Source organism: Peromyscus eremicus, chromosome 5 (genome assembly GCF_949786415.1).
Source record: "Peromyscus eremicus chromosome 5, PerEre_H2_v1, whole genome shotgun sequence".
NCBI lineage: Eukaryota > Metazoa > Chordata > Mammalia > Rodentia > Cricetidae > Peromyscus > Peromyscus eremicus.
Window position 1 is genome coordinate 117,651,499 of NC_081420.1, and position 16,921 is coordinate 117,668,419.

The 16,921-nt window shown below is 45.4% G+C and overlaps 1 protein-coding gene across 1 annotated transcript in view; it reads right to left on the bottom strand.

Moving 5' to 3' along the window:
- The window catches only part of LOC131911870 (rho GTPase-activating protein 10-like), a 52,902-nt gene extending 41,984 nt beyond the window's left edge, over window positions 1–10,918 (bottom strand). Inside the window, exons 1-3 of the mRNA XM_059264278.1 lie at window positions 10,913–10,918; window positions 2,828–2,938; window positions 1,044–1,148 (exon numbers count right to left, since the gene is read on the bottom strand). Of these exons, the coding sequence (XP_059120261.1) occupies window positions 1,044–1,148 (105 nt within the window). The 5' untranslated portion in view covers window positions 2,828–2,938; window positions 10,913–10,918. The remainder of the gene's footprint in view (window positions 1–1,043; window positions 1,149–2,827; window positions 2,939–10,912) is intronic.
- Window positions 10,919–16,921: the final 6,003 nt, after the last annotated feature.

Sequence of the window (16,921 nt, forward strand, 5' to 3'; positions counted from 1 at the left end):
TATACACCCAGTTGGGAGTGAAGGTCATTATATAATCTAATCTCATCAATTGGTGCTGTTTTCACCGTGTTTTACAGCCTGCAAGGTACTCTGAAAAACAAATCATTTCATTAAAAGTGGGCTGGAGACAAGGCTCCGTCAGTGAGGTGCCTGCTGCGCCAACAAAGATGGAACTTGAATCCCTAGCACCCACATAAAGGTCTGTCTCATGTCTGTAACACTGCAGGGGTAGGGGTCGTGGTAGGATAGGAGGGAAGTGAGGTAAGTGGACCTCTGCAGCTCTGATCAACCACCCTAGACGATCAGTGAGCTCCAGACTCAAGGAGAGACCCTGTCTCAAAATACGGTGGGGAGCAACTGAGGAGGACATAAGATGTCAGCCTGTGGCCTGCATGTGCACCCACACACACTAACTCACTCTGGTACCGACACCAACAAGCTGAGGTCACCAGAACACACTTGTACACACGAATTTGCAGGTCTGTTTGGCTCTACGTGGGTTCTGGGGATTCAAACTCAGGTTCTTGGGGTTACACAGCAAGAGCTTTACCCACGGAGCCATCTTCTCAGCGTCAAAGAACTTTAGTGAGAATCTCTAAATCTCATTTTCCAAGATCAGGCTGAAAGCACACATTATACAAAGGACAGCGATGAAAGTAAATGGCACATCGGTGAACACCAACACATCGGTGAACACCATGCCTGAGGTGTAGGGACGCTATTCCACAGTCTGGAAGGGAAAACCGTAACCAACCGTTAACATCCAAGCCTAGGTGGGATGCTAGGACTGCAGTTTCTCACACAAACGATTCAGAGTTAACACAGCAAAGTTTACCGTGAGACCTGCCCACGGAAAGGTCAGGACAAGCCTCCAAAGGGTAGGATTTCTTGAGCCTCCCTTAGCTGAAGAGAAGTTTGTTCCACCAGGAGCTAACCACTAGGTGGCAACACATCCCCACTTTCCCAGTACCGGCCTAGTCTTAAGGCCTTGCAGACAGTGAGCAGGAGGAACAACCCAAACGTCCTCGCTCTCCGTTCCTTACATTCTGGATGTTGATCTGTAGTTCCATTTTGTAGTGATTGAAGTCTTTGGAAAGTTCATGCCCCTGATGGTAGAAAGTAAACATTCCCTGAAAAAAGGACAGCATCTACAATAAAGGAGAAAAGGAGCATTAATGCACACCAAGAAACCGATAATAGAGGAAATAAGAACCACAGGTGACACCAACCACCTCCCGGGCCCATTCCACTGACAGAAAGGAGCCTCAAAGAAGTCACAGGAACTTAAAAACTTGTAAGGCCATTCATTACCTACTCATTGGTCTGTGCTGAAAATGAAGAATGCTATTGTTCACAAATACCAGCATCATTAAACAATATTTATGTACTGTTCTCCAAGAAAAATCCAACTCTAAGTCATCCACTTGCACCTCATCAGTCAAGAGAATCCTGACCGTCACTTATAACTGAAACCTGAGCACTGTAGGCCAAGCCAACACACAGGAAGGTCGGGTCAGAGAAAGCATGAGGGTCTAACAGCTTCCAGGAACCTTCGCAAAGGTGCCCAGGGATGGGAGGTCGGGGCAGTCAGTAACTAAGACCTTAGCTTTCTACCACCCCCAACCGACCCCTTCTTAGAAGGGAGCTGCTTCTACCCACAGGTAAGTATATCTCTAAAGTGAGTAAAAGTGACTGGGGAAAAGAAATTTAAAATCCTGAATTTATATTCTTCAGAATACTGCAGGTATAAGCAATAAAAGGCCCTGGTGCGGAACGGCCAGTCTGGATCAACACCCTTCAGTCGCTTGTTTGGTGAATCACTGAACTCCCCTTCCATTCCTTTACCGGCTGCACTGGGCGGCATGGGTGTCTGACTGAGTACTGTGTAGAGTGAGGGGGAGCAATGACGTCACCAATCACGCACACTACAGTTATTTCAACATGAAAGAACGTTGTCAGGTTGAATTTCCTCTGATTATTTGATTCAGGTTGATTCTGTTATTCCTGAATATTCTTTTAAGTATTATTTGATTATTCCTTTGTTTCTCACCTTGCAGATAACGAACTAAATGGATAAAGCAAGGGCATATGCAAACTATATTAAAATTATCAGGTGATATTTTGCTAAAACCCATTGTATGAAATGCCATCTACACTTAAGATGTTTACATCCACACCCGATATATGCATATTAATATGTAAGTAACTGAACTTATTAGAAGACATCTATATAATCACAAAACGGGTGTTTCCAGGGTCTGGAGAGATGGCTCAGTGAACACATTCTGCTCTTCTAGAGGAATCCAACTAAATTCCCAGCACCCACGTTGAGTGGCAAGCCACCTATCACCCCAGCTCTAGGGAGACCCGACACCTCTAGGCTCCACTGACACCTGCACTCACACCCATACACCCACACACAAGTACACACAGGAGATGAAGTAGAGCTAAAATAAATTTAAAAGCTAGCGTTAGCTACTCACATGCTGCAGCATGACTTAGAAATATAAATGTTTGAAACAAAAGCCCGTTTAAACACATAAACTTACTCTAAGAAACTGAAAACTATTATGTCATAAAGATTAGCACTGTCACTCACCTTCCCTGCAGTGGCAGAGGGTGACCGAATCCGTGCTGACTGCAGGGTGGGAGACCACGGTAGGAAGTGCACCCTTCGCATGGGGCTGTGCGGACAAGGCTCCCCTCATCTAGATGTTTTCCTAGACTCTGACTAGCTGTGTCCACCTGTTCCAATGGAGGAGGCCTCGCTTTGTCTTTCCCAACACTATTCCCGAGGATCCACAGCAAAGCTTGCTCTGCTACTCACCGGTTCCACAAACTCAAACTTCTTTCTTTCCTGGATTTCCTGCAGCTTGCACACATACTCAAGAGAGAGTTCGTAGAAGTGCTGGCGCGTCTGCTCCACTTGGAGATCTGCCTGTGTTAAAACAACCACTGTCAGCTGACCCCAAGACAGGGACTATCAAACTCAACCCACAGGTCAGTGAACTCCAATCCATGGGGCACTGCTTTTATAAACCTGTATTAGAACATGTGACTGTTCTCTCCAGCCACAGGAGCACACACAAAAGTCTGAACTGACTCTCCCCAGACTCTAAAGAAAAGCTGATAACCCCCAAAGACTGAAGATTAAGGGGTACACTTCTTCATGGAACTGGGTCAAAAGTCCCAACAACAACACTCTAAGCACGAGCAAGCCCTCTAAGAATGGAGTCAGCCTGCCACTGGAAGACGGGGGAAGCTCCAGTTCCCTCCACACTGGATGAGGGACAACACTTGAGGCGTGACAGCCAGGGCTTCAGGCCCATGTGGAGGTGGGCATTTTCCTAAACCCACATAATGCCAGATCCCCAGGGCCTAGGGGCTGCCAGCTGGTCAGGAGACTATTCAAACACTATTCCAACTTATCCTGCCTCGATGGGAAGGACAGAGGGAACACAGTGCCAGAGAGGACTGTGGGAAACCTCATCCCGGAAGACATCCTGAGAGGCATCAAGCAACGCCAATTAGAACTTGGCTAATTTTCTTTTGAAGCATTCATCCGGGCCTGTCTCCAACAGAGCTGCACAGATGGAAAAGCGTATGCAATGAGGACCAGCCATGAGGGAAGTACAATGAGCCGCCACCTCACATCCACCCAGCGGCTGCCAGGAGGGAGGCAGAAGTGCTGCTGAGGCCAAACCAGGACCCTTGAATACTAGTGAGGGCAATAAATATGCCGTGTGTGCTCACCGCAGAAAACAGCACGGCAGGTCCAAACACCACAAAAAGGGGATGATGCTGTTATCCACCAAACACACTTTGGAGTACATATGCAAAATACCTGAAAACACGGACTCAAAAAGACATGGTACAGCCAGGAGCACAGCAGTGTACAGCCTCGAGCACAGTGGTGTCACATGGTACAGCCAGCGGTGTCACATGGTACAGCCTCAAGCACAGCGGTGTACAGTCGCGAGCACAGTGGTGTCACATGGTACAGCCAGCGGTGTCCCATGGGACACCCGTGCACAGCCGGTGTCACATGGTACAGCCGTGCACAGCCGGTGTCACATGGTACAGCCACGAGAGCACAGCGGTGTACAGCCGCGAGCACAGCAGTGTTATTCACAACTGCTCCAACGTAGAAACAACTGAAGATTCTATGGACAGGAAAAATGTGCACGGAGATATAATCCGCCCTTTAAAATGAAATGGGCCAGAGGCTAGTTCAGTGGTTAAAAATGGCTGCTGAACAAACACGAGGACCCCAGCACCACCTACATAAAATGTCAGGTGTGGCCATACACATGCCTCTAACACAAACTTTGTGTATGGGGGATGGCGTCGCAGTGGGGCGTCCCCTTACAAGACCACAATGGCTGTGGGCACTAAAGGATGCAGAGATAAACCACTCCAGGGCAGGTTTTCAGGGAACAGCATCTGTTTGATTGCATGTGAGCAACCACTCAGACAGCGGAAGCCTATGGACTGTGAGACAGTGAGCGCTCACACCACCAGGGTCTCTACACAGAAGCAGCACATAAAGGAGATGGAGAGTGCAGGCTCGTCCACAGGCCAGCTACCGGCTACTCACGCCACTCAGAGTTCTGACTTCGGGGGCATGGTGGGCCGCTTCTTATCTAGAGGCGCAGTGTGCCAACAGGTCATGCCTACATTTTCTCCTTCAGGGGGTGGAGGCAGGAGGATTGCTGGGGTTTGCTGGCCTTCAGCATAGCCCCAGGTTCAAGGCAACAGGGCAGCCAGAATTAGAGCAGGACACCCGATGTCCTGCCCCTTGCTTTGGCCTCTGCACACAGGTGTGCACACTCCCCACACACCACACAGTGAACTATAACAAAAGGAGGCAAACCATAGTGGTGACATGAACTCCTGTAACCACAGCTAAGGCAGCAGGGCAAGTGAGAGGCTAGCCTGGGCTACACAGCAAGACTGTGGCTTTAAAAAGAAAAGAAAGCAGCCGGGCAGTGGTGACACACGACTTTAATCCCAGCACTCAGGAGGCAGAGGCAGGCAGATCTCTGAGAGTTGGAGGCCAGCCTGGTCTACAGAGCGAGTTCCGGGTCAGCCAGGACTACACCGAGAAATTCTGTCTAAAAAGGAAAGGAAAGGGAGGGGAGGGAAGGGGAGGGTGAACAGTTAGCCTCTCGTACTAAATACATCAGACATAAAAACAGAAACTCCAAATACATGAACTACCTAAGACCGACAGACAGAGTGACCGTCTGAACGACGGTGCTGCTGGAAGCCTTGGGGGAGTCTTCACAGGCAAAGGGTTCCTGTAAGCCCTGGAGACAAGGGTGGGAATGGGCTGCACAGCCAAGTAAAGCATTAAGAAGCCAACGACCTTGTACAGTTCCAGCTAAAACAAACTGGAAGATAAAGAGTGTACAACAAAATTTCAGGAGTTTCTAAAAACAATTAAAATGCTTTAAGTAAAATAAAGTTTAAATGTAAAGTTACCAAATGAGAGTTTCTACTTAAAAATCATGACTTTACACCCCAATAATCAGTCTGATTATTCACCTACCAACAGAGGAACCCACAGCTAAAACCCTGCAATCATGCTGAGCAGCTAAGAAACTCAAAGGAGTGTTCCTTCGTTTATCACCACTGGGGATTATGTGTGAGACGGGACGACTCCAGCTGCTCTTGCTGTGGCACTCGCCTCATACTGCTGGTCATCTTCCATCGCCACCCCTAATGTTCTGGACATCCAGAAGGACTGGGCCATGTGCTTTACGATTCAATCACCACAGTCCCCAGGCCACAGTTCACTCATAACTTACAACAATACCACAATATTCCAGCTGTACTTGTGGGTACAGAATGATTACTCTCACCCTGCCCAAGTCTAAAATGCTCTCACTAAGTTTCTCCCACATATTATGATTTGGATGTAGCTTACCTGTGCCAGACAAACTTTAATGTACTGGAAAGCCTGGCCTCTGATATGTCATTCTTGGGGTGATAGAGTCAAGAAATGAGGCCTTGCTACAGGGTTATCAGGTCATGGAGGCACTATTTTTGGAAGGGATTAATGAAGACCTCATGGAATTCCCAAGTAACTAGGCTGCTTTAAGGAGCCCGGCACCTCCCGAGTCTCTTAAACACACATCATCACATGAAGCACATAGCTATGGTGAGGCCCTTCACATCAAAGCCAAGCAGATGCCAATGTCATGCTCTCAGATCTCCACAACTATGGGCTAAACAAATCTGTTTTGTGTATAAACCACACATCCATGTGTTTTGTAACAGCAACACAAAATGGAGTAACACATATACTAAGCCAAAGTTGTTCGCTTTTGATAAACAACTGCATTTTATTACCCAATTGGAGCTCTACACAAGTAGAAGACAGAAGATGAGTCCCACATAAAATTATTATTAAAGTGTTACTTCTCCAGTGATATTTAAACTGAAATAGTACCCTTGGTCTACGGGAGGGAAACAAACATTAAAAAATAAGAAAAATGGAAATCTTCTCCCCCACCCTGGAATTTAGGGAAGGTGAGAGTTCCTGTGTATGGTACCCATAGAGTGGGAGCAGCAGCTCCTAGGAGAAGAACAAAGTGGTCAGCAGGGAACACTACAGGACTCTGTTCTTCCCTTTCAACAAGAATTGAGAATGACGCCCACACCTTTCTGCTTCTCTGCTCAGGGTCATCCCCAGCAACCTTAATTAATCTCCTGAACTAAAGTCAATTCGATGAAGATCAGCCACACATTAGCAGCTCGAAAAAGCAATGAGCATTCAGAACCAAGCCTTTTCCTCTTTAAATGCCTCTTCCCTTCTAATGTCTACATGCTTGCAAGAAGGCTGTTTCGAATGGAAGTCTATGTTTATGAAGAATAAACAGAACAAGAGAGAAAAGACGGTCAGTTGAAATGGAAACTGAAACCATTCATCTTTGGGGCCTCTTCAAAGTCATGACTTGCAGCTTAACTGTCTTTGGGATTGGAGACATGGCCAAAGCCATAGCTCACTGTGCACACATCCTGTTTGTATGCTCATACAAACTACTAGGCAGACAGGGGACCGAATTAAAGCAAGACTGTAGCCTTCACAGGGCTTATAGCCGTTGAAAGAAGCCATGCAACAGTACATAATAAGAGGAAGAAAAACAGTAAGCCAGAGGAAGAAGGTCATCCTTACAGACAGCAGGAAGAAGTTTTCCTAACACATGGCCTGAGTAAAGGGTATCTGGGACAGTATCTGAAGGAGGCAGACTGGTGGGTCTGGGCTGGAACACACTGGACAGGGGTTAGGGTGTGCTCAGTAGTGAAGTGTATTCCTGGAATGTACGTGGCCCTGACTTCAATTACCAATGCACCAGATTAAAACAAAAAAAAAAAAATACCATATTCTAAGCAGCAAGAAGAAGAAATGCAAAGCGCCCCAGCAAGAAACCTGTCTGCCCTGAGTGAGCAATGCATAGCACATAGGGTCCTGGGTCCCACGGCTTCTGCATGTGCCATCAGCAGAGCTTTCAAAAGAAAACGGAGCATGAGAAGGGGCCACATGCTGATGGATGAGAGTGGAGTGTGGGAGCTGAAGATGCCTCCTACATTACACACAAGGAACATTCAGGAGTAGATGGCTAATTAGAGTGATGTGGAGGTGGAAAGTGACTTGAGGCATAAAAATTGTCTTTGAAATAATTGAAAGTAGAGATAACGGAGAAGAGAGGTAACAAAGAGCAGCAGGCATAAAATTCAGCCACTGTCCTTGCAAAACAGACTCGGGGGGCAGTGAGAACCCACCGTATGGCTTCCTACATAGAACGCAATAACTAAGAAGAGAGCAGAGCCCTACACCTCGAGCATTGTTGTGAGGATTAAGTGGTATAAAGGCTATTTTTCTCTTTATAAAGTAGTAAATGTCATCCAAATGTCACAGGTATAAGAAACCCCAAAGAAACTGTTGAAGCCACACACACAAGCCAAGAAGAATGGACAGCTGAATTCAAAAACCATCAACAATTTCCAGAATTTAAAATCCTGAATCATGGGCTGGAGAGATGGCTCAGAGGTTAAGAGCACTGACTGCTCTTCCAGAGGTCCTGAGTTCAATTCCCAGCAACCACATGGTGGCTTACAACCATCTGTAATGAGATCTGGTGCCCTCTTCTGGCCTGCAGTCATACATGCTGTATACATAATAAATAAATAAATCTTTCAAAAAAAAAAAAAAAACTGATCTAACACCTCTCCCCACTAAACGTTTAAAAAAAAATAAAAATAAAATCCTGAATCATGACATGACACTAGTGGAATTCAGGTGTTTCTGGTACATGGACTGCTCTCACCAAATGTGAAGTCAAACTGTTGACCTTGTGTACATCCTACTTCACAAATGAGTCTGTCAGATACGCAAAGCCTATAGGCTGAAGATGATGCCCAACATTGCGGAGAAATATCAGGTGACTGTCCAGGCAGCTGGCTGTTTCTGTCAACTCACATTTTTTTGGAAGTCGCTTGTTTGCACTTTCTGGGTTTTTTTTTTTTTTTGTTTGTTTGTTTTTTAGGTAATATTATTTCCTTCTTGGGTCTCTGGAGGAGTTGAAGATTAGATAGTTATAGTTTTCCTTATTAAGAATTTTAGAAAAGAAACTCACTAAAGAGGTGTAAGTGTATAGATTTGAAAGACATTATAAGATAGTTCTGTTAGTAATATAAGTTAGAATAGAAAGTGAATCAGGCACATTTTGGACTTACCAAAATAGGATACATAATGGAATTATTTTCTCTGAGTTTGTCAAATGCAAATGGACTAGACATTGTTTAGGTATTTATTGCTTATATATATGGTATATAGTTATTGTACTTATTGTATATAGTTTTTCTTATATTAGTTATAACTTTTTTCCTTTTTTCTTTTTATTAGAATCGAAAGGGGAAATATGGTGATATTTTATTTGTGCTGAAATGTGATTTTATTTGTATGTTAACAAATAAAGTTGTCTGGGGGTCAGAGCTAATAGCAAGCCATTTAGCAGAAGTCTGGCAGTGGTAGCACATGCCCTTAATCCCAATCACATGACAGGCAGAATCTCTGTGTGTTCAAGGACACAGCCAGCATGGAGACACACACCTCTAATCTCAATACCAACCATAGACACCTGGAGGTCTGTGGACGAGGAGGTCATGTGGTTGGGTTTACAACCAATGAGAAGGCAGAACAGAAAATCAATAAACAGACAGACACACAGGAAGTAGGTCTCTTTCTGAGGGGAAGGATGACAGCAGACAGTGAGGGGTAAGAAGGCGGTCTTGGTCTTAGCTCTTGGCTGCTGCTCTGACCTCTTGGGCTTTCAACTCTGCATTTGGCTCTGTGTTTCTTATTTAATAAAACCGTTCAGAATTACATCTACAAACTGTCACTTGTAGATGTCAAGCCAATGATGTATGCACACATGCAGTCTGTATATAAAGCTGGTTTCATACTATTATCATCCGGATGATATGTCAACAAGTACATATGTAACAGAGCATTATGTACAGATTCATGTGTGCTCAAAAGCCAACAAAGGGAGGAAGGCAGTGTTCTGTTCTAAGTTACAACCTCAACTACGTGCCACATTATTGCTAATCAACTCCATGATCTGGGGCTGAGGAGACGGCTGGGTGTTTAAGGGAAGGTACTGAGGTCCTTGGTAGCTGGGGGAAAATAGGGAGTATTATGGCCCTACAGTGTATGTGTGCACGTGTGTGTGTGTGTGTGTGCGCAAATGTGCATGTGTATGTGTATGTGGTGTCAGAGTGAGGGGGGAGTCTGTGTGTGCATGTATGCACATGTGTTTATCTCAAGGATAAAGAACCATTTTCTTCTGAACAAAGGAGTGCATACTGTTCTTGCACAGGTTCAGTTCCCAGCACTTCTAGGAAGTAGCTCCCAGCCAGCTGTAACTCCAGCTCCGGAGGACCCGTCACTCTCTTCTGGCCTGTGTGGGCCCCTACACTCATGTGCACATATATCCCCCATATACATACATGTATTATTTTTAAAAATTCAAAGAAATCTTTTAAAAGTCTATGTTCCATATTGTGAATAAATGAAGTTTCTATTCAAGCCTATGAGAGAGAGGAAAATAGTCTAGAAATTTACAAAGAAATGGAGAAAATGAGAGGTAAGATATAAATTCCTTTCTGCTTACATACTGCTTTCCAAAAAAAAAAAACAACCACCTGTCTATTAGCACAAGTAGAACAGATTCACTCTTTCCAACAAGACCCCCCCAGCTCAGCGCTCAGTTAGATTAATGCTGCTATCACATACATAAAACAGTGTGTGAGCTCATTCAGTTCAGTTCATCAAGGAGACCCGAAAGCCAAGAACAGGCCTGTCCCTGCAAAGAAGAATGGGGTGGGGGCGGGGGAGGGGTTGTTTGTTTGTTCAGTTTTTCAAGACAGGGTTTCATAGCCCTGGAACTTACTCTATAGACTATGCTGGTCTCAAACTCACAGAGATTCTGCATCCTGGGTGCTGGGATTAAAGGCTTTTGTGTTGCCATCACGCCTGGCTGTGTAAGTTCTTTATAATACTAACATTGCTCCTGTGAAAAACTCAGAGCCTAAAAGTTACTGCTATAACTCCATACTTGATCAATACTGTAAGACATTCATGGGGTTGGGGATTTAGCTCAGTGGTAGAGCGCTTGCCCTGGGTTCGGTCCTCAGCTTCGGGACACACACACACACACACACACACACACACACACACACACACACATTCATTGTTGCCTCATTCACAGAACTCTGCTCTTAATTCATTGCAGTATCTATTTTCCCCATGTCTATACAATCTCAGGTGAAGTTTTCACAAGGAAAGAAATTTTTAAAAAGAAAGAGGTCACTACATATATCAAGAGCAACATGAAAAGAATACCTCTTGCAAATGTGAGTCTTCTTGGCAGAGAGAGTCAAGTGTTTATCAATTAGACTGTAATTTTTTTCTGTCTCTTTGTCAAACTTCTTCTTTTCTTCCTACAAAGAAAAACCAGGCAATGTTGATTATACATAACACACATAAATCACATGCACAGTTACATCTACTGGAGGCTAAAAATACGAAAAATGTTTTTAAAAAAAAAAAGCGAAGAAGCACTACTGTGAAGGCACTGCTGAGGCAAGGCCCCTGTCCCCAAGCCTCCTGTCCCCAAGCCACTGCTACGGATCAGAGTCTGCACCAGGGCCACGGGGCCACGGAGACACTCTCCTGCATCCCTCCTCTCAGGAGTTTCTTCCCAACCCTTTCCTTATGTTCAACTCTTCACCGGAGTTAAATCACCTCACTCTTCTCTCACAAAAAAGAAAGACACATAAGGGGCTAAGCTCAAGGAACAAGCTTTCTCGGGACTTTGCGCAGAGATGAAATTCATGTTAGACTCAGTCAGTTTAGCCACACAAATTTTTACTCGTAATAATTCTAGAACATCTCAGGGAAGAAAGTCATCAATAGTCCAATATGAATATAAGGACACTCTACCCAGAACTGCTACTGAGTTTCCTGAACTTACAAGGATTCATACACCACCTAGCACAGCATCAGTGGTCAACAGACCCCAACACAATGCTGATGGACTACGGAAAGCGGTTTGGTTGATTCCACACACACTTCTCGGGCATGGCCTTGAGCTTGGATTTGCTTTGCTTTGCTACAAAGGCCTTTTGAGAGAACAAGTCACCAGCTCCTGCGGGTGAAGATGGCAGAGCAGCCCTCGCTCGGCTCCCACACTTCTAACGAACATTTTGAAGCCTGTCTTGGGGATGTTAGAAATAAGTCCATCTGCACCAAACCCCCCTACTCTCACCACGCCCAGGCACATCTCCTTCCTTATTTTCTATTTTTTTCTAAATCAAAGATAGTGAACTACCCTAGTCTTTTCTAGCCAGTTTTCTCTTTTAGTGGAAGATGAAACAAAGGATGTGGTTTCTGCATCCTGGCATTCACGTCCCCACTGCACAGGGCTACAGGTTGAGTTCTGGGAGCCTAGGACATCACGGCCTCTGCGTCATCACTTAAGACCATAAGTTAGTTCCCATTCTGATGAAGGAGAGACTCAGGAATTGGTGTTTCTTCCCAGTTCTAACTACCAACTTGAAAAGCCTGAAAACAAAAATTTCAGGACCAGAGAGATGGTCCTTTTCCAGAGGACCCAGGTTCCTTTCCTAGAACCCAAACAGAGGCTCACAAGTGCGACTCAGTCCAAGGGGTCCTGGTGTCCTCCTCTGTTGTCTGTGAGTGCTATACGCACATGATTCACAGACACACATGTAAGCCCAACACTCAGATATATAAAGTAAAATAATAAGTAATCTCCCAAAAGGTCTGACAAGGAGAACCTAAGTTTTCTTCAGAATGATCTGGGAGTATTTTGTGCTGACTCATCTGTGGAGAGCCCATGGTCCTTGGGTGTGTGAGGGACAAAGCAGGAGTCAGGCAGGTAGCTTTCCTCTCACATTTCCAAGTTGTCACGCTTCTGCTGAAACGGAAGCACTTTCTTTGTCTTAGGCCCTGGGTAGGCTTCTCTCTCAGTGTACAGCATTTCTGTAAGTGTACGGTACTGCTTACAGTTACAGTTGGTTACTATCTTTTCTGTTTCTCCTTACGCTTGTCAACTATTTTAACAGCAGGAAATAAAGTACAATCCACATCGCTGCCTTCACATCACCACCCATTTAGAAAGCCGACAGCATGGAGAGCGTACTATGGCATGGATATGCCCTGCCCACTCAGTGTGCTGTACACCTGCAGGACAGCCACACACCACTCTCTCGGGACGTGCCTCTCCACTTAGTCAGGAAGGGCAAGCCATGCCTCTGCATTTACCACAGCGTGTCCACAATGCATAACTCCATCCTAAGGAGTACAGTCTTTACAGGCGAGGACTAGGCCAAGTTTTACTTGCTTCTCTGACTCCATCCAAATCACAGAACTGGATTCAACAGCCAAAACCCCCAGCACACTCAGCAACATGAGTATGTGAATTAATGTGTGGGTAAAGTTGGGGATGAAAGAAAACAGCAGCACAAAGGCTTTCTTTTCTGTTTGTTGTTGTTGTTTGTTTTCCGAGACAGGGTTTCTCTGTGTAGTTTTGGTGCCTGTCCTGGAACTCTCTCTGTAGACTAGGCTGGCCTCAAACTCAGAGATCCACCTGCCTCTGCCTCCCGAATGCTGGGATTAAAGGTGTGCGCCACCGCCGCCAGCTTAGGCTTTCTTAACTAAGAGTTTTATCTAGGAACCAGTCACACCCACCTACTGAAAAGAAACTCAGGCTGGCCACGTTCCACAGCACTGCACAGGTGCTGCTGCCTCTGCTCCAGGAACCTCAACCCAGACAATTATTTCCCCTGCGTTTATTCTGAGTGTGGCTGCAGCACATCTGTTCTTTGTGTTCATGTCTTGTGCTAAAGTGATATCAATCTTAAGGACTGTGGCCGGGAGCAACCAGTGAGAATAGAACACGTTCTTTCCAACGCTGCACACAGGAGACGGATAGAATACACATGGCAGCAGAATCCTGGAGTTCAACTTCGCTGCGAGAAGCAAACGTTTCTTAGGGAGCAGACATTATAAACTTGGGAGAGTCTGAGCCAGTTGGTCCTCCAGTGAGGTGTGACTGGCTTGAAAAGAGGTTAAAATACCGCACCAGCAAGCCAGACAACTTTGTTTACAGATTAAATACGGCTCATAGGAAGTTATCTATAAGTTATCTGTTATAAAATTGCACACATAAAAAAAGTGGAGATGTGACTTAAAATAGTAATGTGGGATAAAACAGGACCAATATAAATGTATAATAGGAAGAGGAAATTCATGAACCTAAGGCCCACAACTCAAATTAGTGGAACTCTTAAATATCATTAAAAAATAAAATATAGCTGGGCGGCAGTGACACACACCTTTAATCCCAGCACTCAGGAGGCAGAGGCAGGTGGATCTCTGTGAGTTCGAGGCCAGCCTGGTCTACAGAGTGAGTTCCAGGACAGCCAGGGCTAAACAGAGAAACCCTGTCTCGAAGAAAAAAAAAAAAAAAAGAAAGAAAGAAAGAAAGGAAATATATACAAAGGTCCCCGCAGAAAGCACACCGTTTTAAAATGCATTATTTAACTAGTGGGATTGCTGTAACTATTTAACTGGGAAACAGAAACAGAGCCCCACCCATATCAAAATTAATTCCAGATGGGCTGAAAAAGTCACGAGTTAAAAATGAAGCTATAATAAAGAGATTGTCATCAGATCTTAAAATAAAACACACACCACCTAAGCAAACAACAGGCAAAAGCCCAAAGAGACACTCCAGAGTTCCAAAACGTGGACAGCACTCCAGTTAAAGGGGTAAACATCACATCAGGGGAACTGCAGCCAGTGTTAGCGTGGATCAGGCATTCTCAACGCTTCCATGAAAACAGGAAATAATAATAAAAATATGCACATATCTGTAAATCACCCCAGAGTTTTTGGTGTCTTTTGGAAGAGGAAGGTGTTTTTATTATGTTCACTTCAATATGACTATCTTTGTGTAGTTGTCTACATTTTACAACTTTTCTTGGGAAACAGGTTTTCCTTTCCAGCTGTACACATTAAATAATATTCAATGTTTGAGTAGTCTAGATGATTTCAACACCTCCTTAGGGGATTTCAGTTCTTCTCTTTTTACTTAATAAGGAGGGGAACTATACTCCACACAGGACACAAGGCTGCAAAGACAGGCAGCAATCACCAAGGGACCTCTTTAAACAGTCCCCTGCCCCTCCCTACATACTCCCCCTACGCAGGATCCTGCTGGCTCTGACCCCATGCTCCAGCTCCAAGCTGCAACAACATCTTACTGCTGGGTCAGACTCACTTCCAGGAAGCAACTCCTTTTCCCATTCTGAGTGTGTGTGTGTGTGTGTGTGTGTGTGTGTGTGTGTGTGTGTGTGTAGACAAGTGCGTGCACCTCCCTTAACTCCTCCTTTCCTCTCTTCACACTTGGCATCCCAATGAGCTACCCAGCCCCATTTACAATCCTCCTCCAACTGCCTTTAGCCTTTCTAAAGAGAGAAGTCACCCCCCTCCCGCTCCCTACCCCAATCCAATGCCCGGCCCCTCATCCAGCGCTGTCAGAGGACAAATGAGTAGCCAGCACAGTATCCCAGGCCCGACACTGACCAGAGCCACACAGCACCTGAATACCTGCTGTAGGTTCACCTAACCAGTGTCTGCAGACAAATCGCTGGCACTCCAGAATGAAGAGTGGATTAAAAACCTGAGCGATTCTTTTTGGCAAGCCATGGGGAGTAAACCACAAGTAGGAAGGCAGCAACTGCGACCATAAGCATCCGGCCCCAAACCTGACACGCAGTGGGTATTTCAAGGTCCTTTTAATTCTGGAAATCCCCTTCTGAGACAGACCGGGAAACTGAGGAACAGCGCCTGAAGTAGCTGGTCCCAAATCACAGATCACTCGGGGTGGTCTCCCTGCAGGGGCCGAGTGTGTGCCACAGCCATCTGGGGTAGATCCCAGACCTCAGCTCAGACCTCAGCTCAGCGTATCCCACCACTTTCCCGTCTCTTACTCTCCCACAGCCTTGCTGAAGGCCAGGCAGTGTGTTAATTTGCTGTGTGACAGACACGGGTATGTGCTTTATAAGCAAAAGAAAAGTAACAGGATTAAATTGAAGCGACACCCCGCTTTTTCCAAACCACCTGACATGATAAGGTACTCGGAGAGGTTTGGTTCTACTCATGCTCTGCAATTATTTACAAAATCTGGGCCAGTTTTTATTAAGTATGCTCATTAGACATATTCTTAGAAAGAAATGTTTTCTAAATGTGACTGCAAGCTTGGTCCTGGGGTGAAGTGTAAAGTCACAATAATATGAAGCAAACATTTGTTTCATATCTTGTGTTAAAAGCTTGGGTCTACTGGGTAAAATCAAACTCTGCTCTCTCCGAGGTTGTCTTATAATCCGTCAGGACAGTTTAGTGGCATCTATTTGACACTTAACACACTGCTGCTACTGTTCTAGACCCAGTTTGCACTATGACCCGACTGGTGAGGTGTCTGAGAAAACAATTTTCGATTCTCCCACTAGTCCTTGCACATTTTACTCATTGTACTTTGCCTCCAGTAAGCGATGGCTTTTAAGGTGCTGGGCGCACTGCAGATAAAAGCCAACTCTGTACAGAAAAGGGAAAAGCGGGAACGAGTTCAGAAGCGCAGCAACCCCTGAGTAAACTCCCACGGGCACTGCAGCACAGCCCAAAGTGCCAGGACCCAGGGTCTGACTCCAGCAGACACACAGGAAAACACAGAAGAGTCTTCAAAACAGAAACAAGCCCAAACCCAGCAGACATGACTCAAGGCAGGCACATCAAAACACAACAGAATCGTCAGGAGCACCTCGGAGGTTTTTCAAAATCCAATTTACAAAAACCACCTAGCAACTTAGATTACACTTACACCACAGTTCAACGTGTAATTAAGGCTTCTAGAAACTAGAGAAGGCGGGCACGGAGGGAACCAAGAGCTCCACAGAAAAGCAAACGGGGTGAAATCAGCACACGGGAAAAGGAGGAGAGGAGAGGAGCTAAACACTAACAATGACGTCTAAAAACCCTGATGTGGTCAACTTCTAAATGTGCTGTTTTCATCTCCACACGAAAACTGCTCCGTGATGGTTGTCAAAACGGCCACAAACTAAGAGTTGAAAGTTTTTTAAAGCACATTGCAACGGAACACAAGTGTGTGCTTGTCAAAACAGGACTGGGTGTCCAGGAAGCAGACACGCAGACAGAGAGGGACACACGCATACGCACGTACAGACGCACACGAGCGCACGCGCGCACAGAGGCATGTGAGCAGGTACCTAAACTGCAAGTTCCTCTTTGGTTCTTACAGAATTATTA